The following is a 13,380-nucleotide window of genomic DNA, read 5'->3' as shown; positions in this document are numbered from 1 at the left end:
CATTTCCAGTGGGAGGTTTTGGTACGTTCACCCTGACCTCATGGAATCTTTCCAGTTTTGTATAGAGTGTTTCCTTTTCTTCTTTTCAGAGTGCTTTTTTTGCCCTCTTTGTTTCAGTTTTTGATAGCCTTCTGCATCATCCAATGCACCCATTTAAAAGTCCCTCAATCCAGCTTAGCCTCAGCTGTATTAATGCGTGGCTCAGGGGCACAAACAGCTAAAAAGGGTTGTATTATGTGGCATCTCTGTTTTCAGAGCAGTTGGATAAAGATTGAGGTGTTTTGGGGGGTTATGGGAAGGGTTTTTTCCCAGCTGGATGGCTCAGAAGATGTCAGGGCAGGAGATGCTGGTGATCCTCACATCACCCCATTCCCATTGAACCCTCCAGCAGAGCATGGGCCCCTGGGATGGTGGCTGCAAGCACAGTGTGGGATCCTTCTTCATTTTACTGATGTATGTGGGGAGACATCTCTACAACAGCATTAACAATCATACAATATATTAGCTAAGGAACATGGGTTGAAGCAGGAGTTTCTTTTCCATACTTTCCCCAGAGCATTGCATTTTCTTAATGCAGTCGTAACCAGTAAATCCTGCCTGAGGTAGAACCAGTCTTTTCCAATGAAATTCCCAGATATTTGGGTTCTGTAGGATTCAGGAAGTACAACCCAAGGGGAAGGTTGGAGCCAGCTGGTTGCTCCCTAGCACTGCCATTGCCTGCAGGGCCATGGCCAAGCAGAGCTGCTGGTCCAGTGTCCAGGGAATGATGCTCCTGGATGATCTCCTTTGCTTATTGCCCTCTATAACTGGGAAAACCCACAAGGAGAGCAGCCCCCCTCCATAAACTGTTCCTCCAAAGGGTAAAATCAATCCTCATGCCCATCTTTCCTGTACTGTGTGGTGCAATCATCATCTTTATCTCCCATAACAGTGCACCTCCTTGCCTAGCAAATAAACCGATGATGTGCCCGCAGGGAATATCAGCCTGATCCAAGAAAGCACTTCCATTAAGGACAGCACGCGCTGAAGTATGTGCTAAGCTGAAGTACGTGCTTAAGGGTTGTCCTCAACCGTGGTGGGTTTCCTGGTGACTTCCTTGGGATGAGAGCAGAAAGACCAGGAGCTGACGAGTTGGGAATGGTCACCCTGCCCTTGGGGGGTACTCAGGGCCATTGGAAGTAGTGGATTGCAGTGTGTTTGCTATCCTTGGAAGAGCAGGTGAGGTTTGGTGGTTGCTGCCAAGCCCAAAGCTTTGTTTGCTGTGTGTTTATGATTCTGGGCTGCTATTAAATGTTAACGAATTCAGCTTGTGCCTTATCCTACAATGCACTTGTGAAGCACTAGTTGTAAAAAGTGAATCAACTTTAGTAGCATGAAGCTTGTAGTTAAGTGCTTTTGAATGTTAGTATTTAGGGGCTTCCTCTCACTTAGCTATGATCCTGTGCTACAGGGAAGTGAGGGTGTTTATCTTAGGGAAATGAGTGGGATTTGCAAGCGTTCAGCACCTCCCAGGACTTTACAGGGTTATTGCCTCACTCATATATTTCCATTTTGCATCCTTTCTGCACAGGCCAAGGGGAATGGCTTGAACCTGCCAGAACAGGGGAGACTGAGCTGAGCTCTTAGGCAGAAGCTGTTCCCTGTGAGGGTGCTGAGGTGCTGGCTATGAAAGTGCTGCAGCAAAGACAGAAGCATGGCAGTGGTTGGGCTTCTCCATGCCAAGATTTCCTTCATTTGACCATGGAAAAAGAGGGGGATCTGAGAGCAGGGATGTGGCCGGGAGCAGGAATAGGGAGACAGTTCCCAAAGCTCCAGCACCCTCAGCAGCAGCGTTTCACATTCATAGGTCAAACAGTGGCTGTTCTGATCTCCAGAAGGGATGACCTTGCAACAGGGTCGCTGAACAGACGGGTCCAGCTGGGCTTGTGTGCTTGGCAAGTGCCCAGGAGCTATTTTAATAGGGACGAGGCCTTGGCAAGACCTGGTTTGGAGTGAGCTGCCCATCTCTTTTCCTTTAGTAGCTAGTAAGGGTCACTCAGGCTGTGGAGAAGCCCCAGGGAGCACGCATGGTGTGGCTCACAGGGCTCAGGACAGCCCATGTGCTTCTCTGTCTGTTGGTACACACAAAGGGCATCACTGCTGCTCATGGTGTGAAGGTTTTGTACCATTTATCACTTTGAAGGAAGATGCTGGACATGGAGTCCCTGCCATGGGGGTTGGAACTGGATGAGCTTTAAGGTGCTTTCCAACACAAACCATTCCAGGATTCTATGATTCCATATCAAGGTGGATTTAAAGGATCGAAGCCATTGGGTGCAGTCTGGGTGGTCGCAGCTCCCACCTCAGCCCACAGCCCATCTGTGGTGTTTGCAGGAGGAACAGAGGCAGCTGCCAGCCCTCTTTGGCACTTCGTACTTGGCCAAAGGTTGCTTTGGGAGGCTCTTAGACTCAAGCTGGGCTCTCCCTGAAGGCTCACACATTGCTCTTATGGAAAGAGCAGTAGGTAAAGCCTGGGCTGGATCCTCCGTGGGTTGTTCTCCCTTCTTGCTGTAAATGAATGACTGGAGATGACAACAGCTACAGGTAGATGTAAAGATGAGGATTCCTCTTCCAAAGGCTCCCACCTCAGCAATTCAGTCCTGTCTCTCCAGACAGCTCATTTGTGCAGGAGGAGCATCACCATACAGGGAATGCTTTACGCCAACAGTGAACAGCAACCACTGTCCTCCCCAGCACAGAAAATCCTCTGACACCATCCCAGCCCTCCTCTGGGATCTATGGAAAGCCTCCGTCAGATCTCAGAATGCCAGCAGCAAAGCAGAGCAGCACATAGAAAACTGTGTATATCTTACTTGAAAGATTGATAGCACTTTCTGTCCAGCATAATGGGAAGGGCTAATGCCAGTGGTTAACGCCAGCACAACTGAATTCCTACAGTACTTCCCAACATGGAGCTTTCTTTGTTTCCCACTCTCAATCGCTCATTATGGATGTGCAAACACAAGTTTAAAAGGTGCCAGTGGCACACAGACAGCTGGTGTGACTTGAAGCCCTCCCTTCCCAAAGGATGGATCCAAGTGCTTGCTTTGATGGATGAGCTTTTGTTTTCATTCATGGGGAATTTTCACTCTAACCCATAAGGCTGCCAGTTGTGTGTGTGTGTGATGAAACCAAGTTTGCACCCCACAACACTGGTACATTGTTGGCAGCCCCGCTGTGGGTCTCGTGGTGGTCTTGGGTGGTGTTTCAGGCTGTCCCCATGCCAGGGCTGCCCTGCCCATCAGGCTCATCTTTTAGCCTTGATTTGTACATCTCATCTTCCAAAACATCTTTACAGCCTCTGAATCCCTCAGGGTGAAGTCCAAGCAGCCTCCTACCCAGATGGCCAATATCAGCAGCTCTCCCCTGCGCCCTCGTGTAAAGCATCAGCATTGTTCTCCTTGGGTTTATTTATTTGATCTTGGTTTAGTCCTTTTTAAACCAAAAAGAAAAGAGGAAAGCTGTCCTTTTCCTGGAGCAGCTCATTTGGATGAGTGCAGTTCTCTGATTCTACTTGGATAGAAGGGAAATGATAAATGGATAAAGAGAATAGGGAGGGACCCGAAGGAGAGCTGGCATGGGATGTCATCCTTCCTGCATGATGCCGTATGGCTGGAATGCGTGTCTCAGAGGTAAACATCATGGACTATAAGGAACATATACTGCAGCTGAAGTGGCAGCACTGGGGAGAAAGCATGTTCTCTGGGTTCTGGATAGCATCAAGAAAGCCATCTGCTAAGCACAACGAATAGAGTTGGTTTTCAGCACTGGGCTTGGTAATGGAGCACGTTCAAGGAGAATTTATTGGAGTTTTGCTACCTTCTCCCTATTGCTTTTATTAGAGCTGCAAAGTTCAGCCCTAGGAGATGGGGCAGATCCAGAGCCCATATGGTGTCTGAATCACAACCACAACACAACCCCCTAATGGGGTTTTTCCCCTTTTCCTCTCTCCCTCTCTTTAAATGAAAAATGAATACAAGACACTGAGCTCCTCTGAGCTTTATTTCCCCCAGGTGCTTCTTTTAGCTTTCTTGGTAGCATCCCCCACCACCCCATATGGGCTCTCCCATCTGCTCTGCTGTCTCTCTCATGTGCCCTGGCAGCTCCCACTGCCTCCCCAGAGTCACCATCCCATCCATCCATCCATCCATCCATCCCTGCTCCCCACTGCTGCGTCTCGAGGTCCCTGTCCAGCCCTGGGTCCAGCACATCCTCAGACCCCCAATCTCCCTTATGTTGCAGTTAGATGTTTCATCACGAGGCCTTGCATTGCTCTTCTTGAAGTCACTCCTGTTAACCCAACTGTGAGCTGGGGTGGAAAGTCACAGGTTGGTGCTCATAGGCACAGGTTCACCACCATGGCAGCCTGGGAATAACCAAAATCCTTGGGCATGAGGGATATGGAACTGTTGGAGTGAGTCCAGAGGAGGCCATGGAGCTGCTGTGAGGGCTGGAGCAGCTCTGCTCTGGAGCCAGGCTGAGAGAGCTGGGCTGGGGCAGCCTGGACAAGAGAAGGCTCCTGAAGGGGAGACCTGAGAGCAGCTCCAGTGCCTAAACTGGGTTCAGAAGCATGGAGAGGAGCTTTTAATAAGAGCAAGTGGAAGATGTTCCTGCCCATGGCAGGGGATTAGAATCGGATGAGCTTTAATGTCCCTTCCAACACAAACCACTCTGGGGTTCTATGTTTCTATGAACACACCAATGATTTGACATGGCAGCTATACAGCAGAGATTGCACAGTACTATTCTATTACTGGTTTATTGTATTACAGCAGTTTATATACTTGTGGCTGTATCTAGAGTGCTCCTGGATGAGATTTCATTCAGTCCACAGATTATATCATAGAAGAAGAGTGCTCCAGAGTTTTACAGAGCTTCTGCTTGGCTTTCCTGCCTGGAGACTGTGGCATCGGCAGTGGGTTACACATATCTCAGTGCTTTAATAGGGGTACACAAAAAGAGGTGTACCTGTTTCTGGTGTGTGTATCTACAGGAATTCAAGTAAGAGTAAGAAAATATCATATATATATATATATATATATATGTATATATATTCCCTGTGTTTTTTCTGGGCATCTCTTTGTGGCTGCTGTCTCTCGCGCAGCTCAGCTGAGGGCTGCAATCACAGTGTTTGCATCGGCTGACAAGGATATTGTTTTATATGGGAATTTCCCATTCAGTTTTAAAAATACATCCCTAAAGGAAGCCCTGAGCAGTTATCTGGAAAGGGAAATGGCAGAGAGCCAGCTCTCATGTGCTAACAGGAGGAAATGTGCTGCAGGGATCAGGAGTTCGCACAGGCTCTCCCCAATGGCAGGTACAAGTCTTTTCCTTCCCAGCAGGGCAGAATGGGCCTTGCTGCCTCTTTGCCCATCTTGGAGCTTTGGGGTTTCTTCCAAGTGTGATTTTCCACATGGACCTGGGGGTTTTCCCAGTGGCTGGAAATCACCTCTCCTTTGCCATTGTCCCCTTTCCCTTTGTGAGTGTGGAGCCCCATCACCTCCAGCAGCAATACGGATATTGGTCCAAACAGCAGGTCTCCTATGAATGAGAGCATTTCACACTCTTTCCCTGGTAGGATCCTGGCAGTCTGAAAGATGCTTTGCTTTTGTAAAAATAATCATGCCATGATTAGTTATAAAACACTGTATTTGTTGTCACTTTCTGTACTGGCTTCTCTCTGTGCAGTACCAAGTGTCTCCCGAGTATTTGCAATTAGAAATAACAGTAAATGTCTGTTTGTTTGGGTTTGTTTTCTCCCCTGACTGTATGGTAAGACTGTATTTTTGCATATGCATTCATTATGAGAAGCATTTATTAATAGGAAAAGTTAGATGAAAGAAAGAGCATCACTTGTACATTGTGTACATACTAGTACACTGCAGAAGGGGAGGGTGGAAACCAGTGCTCTCCAAAAACATCCCATCCTCACAGAAACCTTCCTTCAGTACTTTTTCAATGGCACCTTCCCAACTTGCACCTTTCTGCTTGCCAATCATACTGCTACAGCTTGAAAACACCTCCTGTGTTATTGGTGACCCACAGGGGAGCTTCCCCTCCATGCATCCCTAAAGCAGGATCACTGGTTTATAGCCATGGAAAGGGTGGCATGAGGCCACTAGGGAGCAAGGACCACTGAACAACCTTGGAAGGGCACTGCAGGACCCTGGCTTGTAATGCAGGGATGATGGATGGGACAGCTTAAGTTCAACAGAAAGATGTGCCTAGATCCCCTTGTCTTCTACTTGGACACTGGATTTTAGGGAGGCTGACAGGTCTGTTGGTGTTTCTATTACAAGGTGAAGCATTGCAGCCAGCACCATGCACCAGTTTTGGCTTCCATGGCTGAAAATCAGTTTGAGAGCTCCAAGGCAGTTTGTGGAAATGCCCCCAAAATCACTCTGTTAATGGACTTACTCCACTCCCTAATGATAAATAGTAAGATGCGACGCCAACTGTATTACATAGGAGCGAGATGCAGAGATGTGTTTCCTCATTTCTTGGATGAGGGCTGTCTCTGCTGTTGCTGCCTCTGGCAATGATGATGGCAACTGGAAAGAATAAAACCCAACTGCTCCAAGCTGTGAGCTGCTGCACGCTCTGGAGCTGAGGCATTGCACAAGGACGACCTGCCCTCCTCACTGTGTCCTGCACTGGTATGATTGGGATGATGGTGATTTGGGGCTGCTTTCACCCATATAGGACAAACCAGGCAGGATGGATAACCTGGATGGACACCCCCAAGATGATGGGAGCCCTGCCAGCAAGGAAGTGTTGTTTCTAATGCTAAAACCCAGTTGATTTACACAGTGGGAAGGGATGTGGCCCCTCATTTCAGGGTGCTAGATGAGATTGATCAGCCCAGCCTTGCTCTCCTGCAGTGCTTTGTGTTTGTTTTCATGGTGCTGCTGTTAAGGGCTATCAGCCTGTTTCTGGAGCCTCGTTCAACACGCTCTGCATGGAAAGGCATGTTTCATTTTGAAGTTGAAGGGGAAAAAAACAAAACCCAACAAATCCCCCCCACATACACACACAAAAAAACCCCAAACAAACATAAAACGCAGCGTGGCACAGATTAAATCCATTCGAGACAACTCAGAGAGGGGGGAAAAAACCACCCGGCCGTATGTGCAAGTCAATAGGAGGAGGGGAGTGGAAGGGGGAAAAAGCAACTGTGACATATACAAACCCTTTAGTGTGCATAGCAAAAGATTTTTTGGCTGGCACTCACATGATTTTAGTCAAGGGCTGGGAAAGAGCTACGATTAGTTAAAAGCTTCAGCAAAGTCTGGAGGGAGTGCTCTGAAGAGTTGGGAGCCGCGCAGAGGTGACTGTAACTCCTCTCGCAATTCCAGGCTATTCTTCTGTGGCTCAGGACAAAAGCCTTTTCTTTTCCCTGCGTGTTCAAAGAGACATTTGTCTTGAGATGTTGCAGCTGTGGGCCACGGGATTGCCTGTTTGAAGATACCCCCTCGTAGACGAAAGGAGAGGCAACGCACTGAAAAGTGGTAGTATTTTCTCGTGTGTGGGTTCCCCCCCTTCCTCCTCCCTCTCTCCTCCTCCACTGCCATGTGTGGTTTTTAATAAGAAGAAGAATGTGGAGGCAACATTTTCCAGGCAAGGGGAAATTTCCTGTTTCTTTTCTGTTTGTTTAATAAAGTGTGTAGTTGACTGTAAAGCTGTAGCTACTCTGTCGTGAGCGGGTAATGCAGGCGAGCGGCAGGATCGCTTCTCGATGCACTTTTATATACTGCAAGTGAACATGTTTAAAGCCTTTCCCCCCCTTTCTTTTGCTTTATTTCATCTATTTCCTTAATGCTGCTTGGCGGACGCAACTGAGATTAATAAGAATTAGGCAAATGGCTTCTGCTTTTGTTGCTGTGAGATAGTACCAGCCGTCTTGCGGTCACACAAAGGCTGCCATTTAGCAGGGAGCACTCCCTAATTCTCTTGGCAGGGGTGCCATTGGGATCGGATACAAGTGGGTGGCAAAGGGGAGGAGCGGCAGGAAAGGACAAGCAGGCTTTGTGTATTAAAAATGAAACAAAAGCACTTTATACGGCGGGGCTGCGTGCAACAAGCCGGGGTGGAGTTTGAGTTCTCAATGTGACTGCAAAACCTTTCCTGGGGTTTCTTTCCCCCCTCCTTCCCCTTCTTTCCATAAACCCTTCCTCCTCTCCCTCCTCCTTTCGAGCTCTCCCTGCAATGCTGGCGAGGGTCCTCGGGCTGGAAATGCCTACAAATAGACAACAATACTTGCCACAACTTTGGGATCACAGCTGGGGGTTTGTGGCAAAATCGGGTTCAGCTGGTGGGGGAGATGCTGGATTTGGGAGGCTGATCCCACCCCGGCTCCAAGGAGAGCTGGTCCATGGTGTTGTATCACTCAATGGAGTGAACCCGGTGGTGATGGAGAGTGAATGGGTTAATGATGTGATGTTTGATCAGAATTTAAGGGGGGAGCGTGTGGTGTTTCATTACTTTCTGCTCCGTGGCATACCTCGTTCTTAATGAAGCAGGCGCATGCAGGGCAAACGTGCAGGGGTGAAAAGGAAAGCAGACTGAGCCCAGCTTGGGTTTGTCAGCTGAAATGGTTTGGGGTTGAGCGTGTTCGTGCAGGAGGTAGGAACCAGGAGGGTGAAGAACAGATGCAGGGTGATGGAGAGCCAAGGAGAGAGGCTGGCAAGGAAAATGCACTGTGGGTTCAGGGGCAAACCTGCCACTGCTTTTTAAGGTGTCGTTTCCATACATTGTGCACTTCATCTCGTATTGATTTGCTCCAAAACTTTCCTTGTTGGGATGAAGTAAATTCCCTTGTTGAAGATAGGGAAATGAGAGACCTGCCTCTCACCACCCTGCAGTTCCCAGCCAGTGTTCACCCTCAGTGACTGCACTTCTGTGTGCGGGTGAGGGTGACGTGCCTCACAAGCCTGTGTCATTGTGCACAATTACATCCCTAATCCTGAGCAAAGACACAGATGCTGCTCCAAAAAAAAGGAAAAAGCTGTGTTTTGTTTGACTTTCAAAGAAGCTTATGCAATGGCAGCTTAATAAACCTGTTATTTTAGGGCTCAGATTAAAGGTGAGAGTTTCAGACAACTCACTGCTTCATCTTCTATGGGCTACGCTCAAGGAAGCCACCACCAGCCTCCATGTGGCCATTGTTCTGCCTTGAGGATGACCCTGGTCCCCAGTGGGCACTGAGCTCAGTTTGTCCAGATGGAGGATGTGTGTGGATGGGGATGGTGGCCACCAGCATTAGGAGCAGCACAGCCACCTTGCTTCAGCTTCCTTTGTATTTACAGTTGTGGTGTGAGGCTGGTACATGATACTCTAAGCCTTGGAGATCATACACATTAGTGTTTAAGTCAGTGTTATAATTCACTGCCTTGTTAACCTGAGAAAATAATCTAGTTGTGGTGTAGAGCTTCACATAAGGATTGTGTAAGAGCTCTGAGATTTGTACATGTTTTTATTCTTGCTTATCTGCTTATAGCAAGCTTCTTTCCGTTATCCAAATCATCCCGGCGCTCTACCCTGCCTACTGATACACTTCCATCTGGATGAAACGAGGGCAGACATCATGTATTACTTCCAGTACATGCTAATGGAGAGCTCGGTAGGAAAGAACAGAGAGGAGGACCTGTTCCAAAGACTTTAATGTGTAAAACTGGATATCTGCAGTCAGGTCTGCTGGGTTGGCTGGTTCATCATGTCTTAAAGCACATTCAATAAAACAGGAGCAGAGAGCCATTAAACCCACTCCATTGAACCTGCCTGTTCCCATAGGGTTATTTTTTGCCCATGTAAAACTAAAGTAACTATATGGTACCCCACTTTCATATGCAGCAGTGTGGATCCTCCTTGGGGAGATGCTCTTGGTGCCAGCATCACCCTGGCCCATAGTGCCTGTCTGTCACATACACATCAGCTGGTGGATATCTTACTAATACTTTACCTGGCAGCCATGTGGGCAAAAAGGCACATTTAATTTTCCCTTTAAAAAGAAACAAATTAGTTGCTCTTCTCATTAGTTTTTGTCCCTCCCTCTAACACCAGCTGGTGGAGGAGCCTCCAGTTCTTGGCTTTAGTCTGACTCACTCCAGCAGTGCCATAGACAGTAGCATTTGTTCTGTAATGCCCTGTGTGAGATGTTTGACCTGCCAGAATACCCCCAAAACAACCCCATGGAGTTCCCTCAGCCAAACCCTGTGCTTGACCAGCAGTTTCACTGCAAGCAAGCAGAGATAGCAGTGATGTGGCAGGGGAAAAGGTGCTGATCCAGGAGGAGTGAAGGCATTCACTATGTCTATTAGCCCCTCAATGAAAGGGATCTCACAACCACTGTGCTTAAAGATGAGCCAGATATTGCCTGGTAGCCCTGGAAGGTTCTTGTGTGGAAGCAGAGGGGTCAGTTAGGAAAGGGGCTTAGTGGGGATTTGGAGGTTCAAACCCAATCCCTCCAGTCTTGGCTATCTCATGGTGCAGCAGCAGTAATAAAACACCACTTTGTGCCCTGAGCCCCTAAGTCCCATTCCTGTGCTCTTTCAAAACCCACCTGGGTAGCCAAAAAAGACAAGATAGGATGCATTGTACAGATCCTATGTAATCCATACCCTTACTGAGTGGTCAAAGGAGGCATAGAAATTTGAGTGACTTGTCCAAAACTGAACTGGTTAATTCCGGGCAGAGCAATACATAGGGTATAAAATCAGCCTTCTGCAGCCCTTGGTGGTGATTGTTCCTTTCCTCACCTCTGTCTGGAGAACATCATGATGTCAAATGGGAAAACCACAGCACAGCTGAACAGAGCCCTCAGTACAAACTGCTCCAAGGGAGCAGCCCATTGAGGTGCGTGTCAGTGTGAGAAGAGCGGTGTCCTGCATGTGCACTTGGTGCCACAGCAGCCATTTCATCCCATATGGGAAAGTCCTTCGTGCTGGCTCCTGGAGCATCCTGTGGGATGCAGGGATAGACCGGGTTTGATTTTACAAAGTAAGCTGAGCTTTTCTGTTCCCAGCCTTTTGGTAGTTGGTCATAGAACAGAATATAAGCCTGAATGCTAAAGAGGTCTCCATTATCTTGCTTTTTCTGTGATTTTCCAGTAACCCCTTTTTTTTAGTGGATGTCTGCTTGGATTTGTCTTTCAGAGGTGGTCAAAATGGTAAAGTCATTCCTTACAAAAACAGACCAAGTGCCAGCGGAACGAAATCCCAGCCCTCCTGCAGGCAGGGAAAAACTTACTGCTGGCTTGGGTTTCACTCCTGAGATGTGAAATAGAGCAGTTGAAGAGGCAGCAGCTCTGGCTTATGTGGTTTGGTTGAAACGTGGCCTGTGTTGGTGAGGATCAGCACAGTGGAGATACATCCCCATTGAGTCCCAGTGTTCATCCCTGTCCCGCCAGTGTTTAAACCCCAGAGAGAAACCTGGACCGTGTGCTGACTTCACACTGCATTGCCATCATCCCTCGATATTCATTGTTCAAGCTGAAACCATGTGCTGCTGCTCCTCACCCACACAGTGACCACACACGGGTACCACTTGCTGTACAAGCCATGCTCCTTCTGCTTGCAGGTATTCGCCCCCAAATCATGAACGGCCCCATGCACCCGCGGCCGCTGGTGGCACTGCTGGACGGCAGGGACTGCACGGTGGAGATGCCCATTCTGAAGGACCTGGCCACGGTTGCTTTCTGTGATGCACAATCAACTCAGGAGATCCATGAGAAGGTAACGTGAGCTGCAATGGGAGCTGCGGGTGGATGCTCTGGATACCCCCTCAGGAAGGGTACAAGGCTGCTCTCTGAGTCCATCAGCAGAAATCACTGCAGATTAAAGTTCATCGAGGCTGTTTTAGAAGCCAGATGTTATCTGGGGGGAAATAGTCACCTTATCTCTTTGCATCAGGCTCTTTACATCAATAACATGGATGTTTCTCATGCTGTTTCAAGTCCACTTGCTCAGTGCAGCAGTGGTTGCTCTGGCTTTGCTAACACCATCCCACACTGCAGTCAGTGGGTCTCTTAGGGTCATTTCTCCCCCTCGGGCAATGGGTGGGTATGGGCATCATGCAGGCAGATCCATGCAGTGTGGATGGGGGTTATGGGTGTTCCTGCTTGGAATCTCAACCACCTATAGATATTTCTTTAAAGTGTATTGATAGTGCATGTTTAGAGAGCTCCAGTGAGGTTTGAAGTGACCAGAAATCACTTCCAGAATCTGGGAAAGAGAACTACAAATAGCAACAGTGCTGATCTTTGCAGTGCTTCAGATATTAAATGAAGGGGAAGGAGTGGTGGGGAGGGGGAGATGAGGACAGATGATAGATGAGCCAGTCTTAGAGAATTTGGGTAGGTCTTGAGGTTACGGAGCTCTGAGGTAGCTTATGGTGAGCACTAATGATGGTTTGAGTCTTCACTGAAGGGGATGAAGTGCAGCCTTATGTGCTGGCACAGCCTCATGTGGATCTTTTTAGGTACTCACAGAAAGGTTAATGTGAGCAGTGTGACAGGGACTTGAACGAGCAGCATGCAAAAGAAGGTTGAGGAGTCATGAGTGACACACAGTCGTGTTCAAAACCAGCAGATACTGCTGTAAAACCTAATTCCTTTTTAAAGGCAGAATTACTGCTGTTGGGAGCAGAGGGATAACAACCTGGAAAAGGGTCCAGGTGAGTGACAGGCTCAGTTTTCCACTGCCTTGGCTCCTCAGATGTAACAGCATCATTTTCAGATACCCATTTAGTCTGTACCCAAAGGGAATGGCCACAGTATCGATCCATCACACCCCTGATGGCTTTGGTGTCAGCCTGGGTCAGACAGGAGTAACTCAGCAGTAAAACCAGACCATTTATAGTGTAACATCCCCAATTCGGGAGCTGCAGACATCCCGTCCTGGTGGCTCCTGACCCTCTGTTCTGTTGCAGGTGTTAAACGAAGCCGTTGGGGCGATGATGTACCACACCATCACATTGACACGGGAAGACCTAGAGAAGTTCAAGGCCTTACGGGTCATCGTCCGAATAGGCAGCGGCTACGACAACATTGACATCAAAGCTGCAGGGGAGCTTGGTAGGTCTCAGCTCTGCACCCAATGTCCTTCTGAGTGTTTAAAACCAGCACAGGTACCTTCTGCTTCCCATCAGAGTGGGTTGGAGAAGCAGAGGTACAGGCAGGACCTCCCAAAGGGGTTGATTCAGGCCCTAAATTACAGATGTGGTTTAAATTCTTCTGCATGTAGAGATTGCAATGAGAAAACTTGACCATGAGGTAAACAGAATGGTGCAGCTTCAGAAGGCAGCTTTTAGGCTCATCCTGTGTTTAAACTGTTCCATCTCAGTCCC

The 13,380-nt window shown here is 48.2% G+C and overlaps 1 protein-coding gene across 2 annotated transcripts in view; it reads left to right on the top strand.

The window, feature by feature from the left end:
• The window catches only part of CTBP2 (C-terminal binding protein 2), a 136,827-nt gene that overhangs the window by 112,876 nt on the left and 10,571 nt on the right, over window positions 1-13,380 (top strand). For both annotated transcript variants that reach the window (XM_034062115.1, XM_034062114.1), the window contains 2 exons: window positions 11,614-11,768; window positions 12,964-13,108. In XM_034062115.1, coding sequence (XP_033918006.1) covers window positions 11,614-11,768; window positions 12,964-13,108 — 300 coding nt within the window. The remainder of the gene's footprint in view (window positions 1-11,613; window positions 11,769-12,963; window positions 13,109-13,380) is intronic.

The sequence above is a fragment of the Melopsittacus undulatus genome, chromosome 4 (genome assembly GCF_012275295.1).
Source record: "Melopsittacus undulatus isolate bMelUnd1 chromosome 4, bMelUnd1.mat.Z, whole genome shotgun sequence".
Classification (NCBI taxonomy): domain Eukaryota; kingdom Metazoa; phylum Chordata; class Aves; order Psittaciformes; family Psittaculidae; genus Melopsittacus; species Melopsittacus undulatus.
Note: the sequence above shows the minus strand (reverse complement) of the source record. Positions and strands in the feature narration are given on the sequence as shown.